The 4,825-nt window shown below is 38.7% G+C and overlaps 1 protein-coding gene across 1 annotated transcript; it reads left to right on the plus strand.

The window, feature by feature from the left end:
- Nucleotides 1-2,399: 2,399 nt before the first annotated feature.
- Nucleotides 2,400-4,487, plus strand: cdk5r2b (cyclin dependent kinase 5, regulatory subunit 2b (p39)). Its single transcript, XM_015034168.1, has one exon. It carries the CDS (start codon nt 2,764-2,766, stop codon nt 3,634-3,636), a length of 873 nt encoding a protein of 290 aa, XP_014889654.1. The 5' UTR covers nt 2,400-2,763; the 3' UTR covers nt 3,637-4,487.
- The last annotated feature ends 338 nt before the right edge of the window (nt 4,488-4,825 follow it).

A 4,825-nucleotide genomic window follows, 5' to 3' on the forward strand; every position in this document is an offset into this window, starting at 1 on the left:
ACATCACCAAATCGCTTTTCACAACAAATAGAGCATTTAAAGGCACAGGGTTAATGCATGGACAACTAGATGCGACTGCCCTCTAGTGGTCAGGGTTCATCTGTTCTCCCCCAAATTAACGAGTGTTTATTTTTGACTAAGATGCAAAACGTTTACATTTTTATTACTGCGTGATTCTTGATACCTTCATTTGTTAGGTTAATATTTTAATTTATGTTAAATATTTGATTGACTCTTGAAGAGTCATCAAAGCCGATTTTAAAATAATCAGCTTATTGAACTAAATAAATAAATAAATAGGTGCTACAACACTTTGTCAAACAAAATGTAGAACAGAGTATTTCTCAAGCAATCGATGTAGTTGCCCTAGATCACCACCAGGTGGCAAACTTGTCACAAGCAAAAAGCAAAGAAGCTACATGACATTCATAGCTGCCTCTTCATATGACGAAAATAATATCAAAGAATATTTTTTGATTTACAAGAGTTGGATGTTGGTTGGTTGGTTTGCAGTGTTGTCAGTCATACATTCTGCATCACTTCTGGGGAAATATGCCATCAGGTTTCTTGCATTGTCATTTGCTTCTATGAACACGTTAGTCTATTCCTGATCATTTATTTGATTCATTAGTTTATCATCTCAACATAAGGAGATTAATAGTAATGCATCAATTTACTCACAAAAGAACATAGAGAAATCTCTGCATCACGTTGCTTAAAATAAAGAGATGGAAAAAGATCTTTTAAATTTAAGGAAAACAAACACAAAGGTTTCTGTTTGTCATCGCTGGTTGCATCTGCACAAAATAAATGACTCTCTAAATTTGGACTTTCCATTTAATATTTGTCTTACAGCTGAAGTTAATGTTGCATTTATTAAACTTGAGAATGTAAGTAAAACATAGCAGCTAAATCACATGAGATAAAAATTAATTACTATACTGCCTTAAGTTTTTCGAAAACCTTTCCATCTTGGTTTCCTCTTTCTTTGATCTGATATTTGGTGCTTTTCTCAGTATTATGGTACTGTTCAAATTAATCTGAGTCTATGGCCTCTGAATCATAGTTTTCCGTCCCTGCTCATCACTACCTATAACTAGAGATGTTAATTGGATTCACAAAAGCTTGGCACATCATTTTTAATTCAGAGATTTATTTTCCTGCCGCATCCTGTTGCTGTCTATTTGAGTTGTGATCAAAGAGTTGCTTTTGATCACCATCTGATCCCTGATCAAACACCTGCATGATGATCAAATGTGCCTGAAACAGGAAGCAGTTCACAGATTGGGGACAATGTTGTCTTCATGTATTATCAGAGATTTGTCTTTGCAAAGTATGGTCTGAATTACATTAATACATAAAAAATGCAATCAAAGAAGAGTTATGTTTCAATATTCTTTATGTTTGAGCTAGTCCTTTTCCTTACTAAGCCTGAAGAAGAACATTGGAAATGTGACTCTTTTAGCCAATAATTCTTGTTGAAATGTAGTTGAACTGAAATTGAAATTCAGGCTTGGCCAGCTGATCAGATCAACCCTAACGACTTCACTAGGAATTGCCCTAAGTTTGACGTTTTACTTTCCTCTTTTCAGACATTTGCATGTTGATTAGATGGAAAGGTCATGTCTGTGTCTTTTCAACAAAACTTTCCTTGAGGATGGTGGTAAGAAGCAATGGGGGAAACTACTACCATTGTCACCACCACTCCCCCTGTGGCCCCTAATTGGATTTAGTTTGTACATTGGAAAAGGACTGGGGGCAAGTCCACACTTGATTAATCCCATCAATCCTCCAGCAGACATCAGTATATAATTTACTCATTCTTTCAATTTGTTACTGCTTGATTAGTTTAAGAAAGCTGATTGATTTAAGGCACTATTTTAACTCAAAAGAAAAAGTTAGTAAAAGGAAAGACTGGTCCGTAGAAATGAAAAAGTCAGATGTTTATCATCAACCCTTTTCTAAAAGTCTGATATGCCTTTGTTATTAAATTGTTCACACATACAGCACTACAGCTTACAGCATGTTAGTGGGCAAGTTGATATAATGCTTAAAAGTACAAAATGTGTAGAAATACATTGCTGTAGGTTTCATCCTACAGCATCCTACGTTTTCTCTTTCTGAGTAATTGAAACACAGCATATGTCACCTCCATGTCTTGTTCCTGGTAAATTAATTCAAAATAAGTAAATAGATAATTACATCATAACTTTATTTATTGTGATGCACACATTTACTCATTTTTTTTTCATTTGCCAGTGGTAGTCAGTATACAGGCTTAGAGGAAAATAGCCCATATTATAAACAGAACTTCTGATCCAAAGAAACCCGACTAAGGGAGGACAAAAGCACTTTGACCCGCTTTGGCTTGTTAAATCTATCAATGGCAGTTGAGACCTAAAAACAATCCTAATCAGTGAGCTCCTGGTTAGTCTTCCTATTGGCCAGCTGGGCTGTCAATCAACGCCCGCTCGGCTGGTTCGTTGAAGTGAAGGATTTACGCATAGTGACTAATCTTCGTTCATGCTTACAGTCGCACTGGACTTGTGTCGCAGCGTTTCCCAGCCCAGACGCAGAAAAAGTACCAATTAGAGTATTATTTCACTTATCAGGGGAAATTTGATCCAATCTCTACCAACAGCATCAGGTATATAAGCGCCTATAGATGGAGTTTTGGTCGCTGTCGTGACTGTTCGCCGCCTCTCACTCTGCGGAAGATTCTGCCGCAGCATCCAAAACACGGCAGCTCTCTCCTGCGCAAACATGGGCACCGTCCTCTCTATATCTCCTTCCTCAAAGAAGGCGTCTATAATGGACACAGAGGCTACAGGAGACGGACTAAAAAACGACAAGAGCCTCAAACGCCACTCAATGTTCGTGTCCCTCTCCTGGAAGAAGCTGGTGGCGAATTCGGCCAAGAAGAGCGCGAAGAAAGTGACCCCGAACCCGCTGCCGTCCAGCCAGGTGGCCCACCTCAACAGCGAGAACGTCAGGAAGACGCACCAAACCGAGGAGAAGAAGCCAAAAGCGCCCATCCCAGTCCCGGTGCCCACGGTACCCACGAAGAACAGCGACAGCGTGCTCCAAAACGGGAGGCTGTCCACGGTTCAGAAGCAACCCAGCAATTTCTCTCTGCTGTCACCCCGGCGGATTGTTATCCAGGCGTCAACCGGGGAGCTGCTTCGCTGTTTGGGGGACTTCTTGTGCCGCAGGTGTTACAAACTGAAAGAGTTAAACAGCGGGGAAATTGTCCTCTGGTTCCGAAACATTGACCGGATTCTTTTGGTCCAGGGCTGGCAGGACATCGGCTTCATCACGCCGGCCAACGTGGTGTTTGTGTACCTACTGTGCCAGGAGGCGATCAAGGAGAGCGTAAGTAGCGCGGCCGAGCTGCAGGGCACCTTCCAGACCTGCCTCTACCTGGCATACTCCTACATGGGCAACGAGATCTCCTACCCGCTCAAGCCATTCATCATCGACTCAAACAAGGACGTTTTCTGGGAGACGTCGCTCCGGATCATCGACCGGCTGAGCAACAAGATGCTCCAGCTGAACGCGGACCCGCACTTTTTCACCGAGGTTTTCCAGGAGCTGAAAAACCAGCGCGATTCCAGCGAGCCCAGCTTGGATCGCTGACCTGGGTTGTAACGGAAGGCCGAAAGTGTCAGAATTTAATGCATAGATATAATGAAGCACAAAGCTGCAACCTCTGCAAAAGGAAAATAGAGCCATTTTAGATGAAAAGTTTATATTTCTGACCAGGGCCGGATTTAAGAGATTTGGGGCAATTGGGCTAGAGGGCATTTTGGTCCCCTAACTGCACAGAGTTTGTTTAAGCCAGATTTCTAGGGCTTGAAGACTTTGCTTCTCAAAATTATCTTAGTATTCTTATTTTCAGAAAAGTTCCTCAGAGATAAATTCTAGAATTGTTTTCACCCATACAGAAAAATGACCAAGATTTTGGAGTAACTATGTAAGGAATGTGTGTGTAACTTAGTAATAAAAATACACAAAAAGAGGAGAGAGTGGAGCATGCGCTGAAATACTTTTTAAAGTTATGTCTTTGTTACTGACAAATATTGAAGAAGCTCACTGTCATATGGGTTATGAAAGTGTTACCTAGAAAATTGTAAAACGGTGTTTGCAAAAATATCCATTTATTAAAAAAATATTTATAACAAACTAACCCTGAGGTTAACTAATCCTTAACCTACCTAGCATCAGGATTAAGTAAACTCTTTCCTAAGTCCAATGTATAGGTTTTTCCGCTCTTAGAATATATTACGTTTTTACAAATTATTGTGGTGATTCCAGTTTTAATGGTTTTATATTTTACAAATATGGATGAAATTCTGAAAAGAGATAATATGATTTACCTCTTTTCAAGAATGCAAAGAAATATTGTTAGAAAAATGAACTTTTCCTGCTTTGTTCCTTTTGGCAGCTCTGTGCTTCTGTACATGTATGATTGCTTAAATAACATTGGACAAACAGACATTAAATAAATTTCACTTAAATATTCAAGTCATTTTAAAATGTATAATCAAATAACTAAATCCAGAAAAAATATTTACAAATTTTCAAAAGATTAAAAAAAAAATACAAATAGGTATTTATTTATTCATTTAATTTTGTGTGTTGCAGCACATCCTGTTTAAATTATTTTACAATGAACTGTAATACAGGAAGTACTAATTCAAGTTTTCATTAATGGTTAACACATGTAATGACTTACATATTTAATTACTGGTGCATTTTTAAAACAAATTCTAATACTTTGCTTATTTGATGTATTTTTGCAGTTTTATTTAACCAGTCGCATGTA

Source organism: Poecilia latipinna, unplaced genomic scaffold (assembly GCF_001443285.1).
Source record: "Poecilia latipinna isolate Pla-1442-1.1 unplaced genomic scaffold, P_latipinna-1.0 Scaffold17, whole genome shotgun sequence".
Taxonomy (NCBI): Eukaryota; Metazoa; Chordata; class Actinopteri; order Cyprinodontiformes; family Poeciliidae; genus Poecilia; species Poecilia latipinna.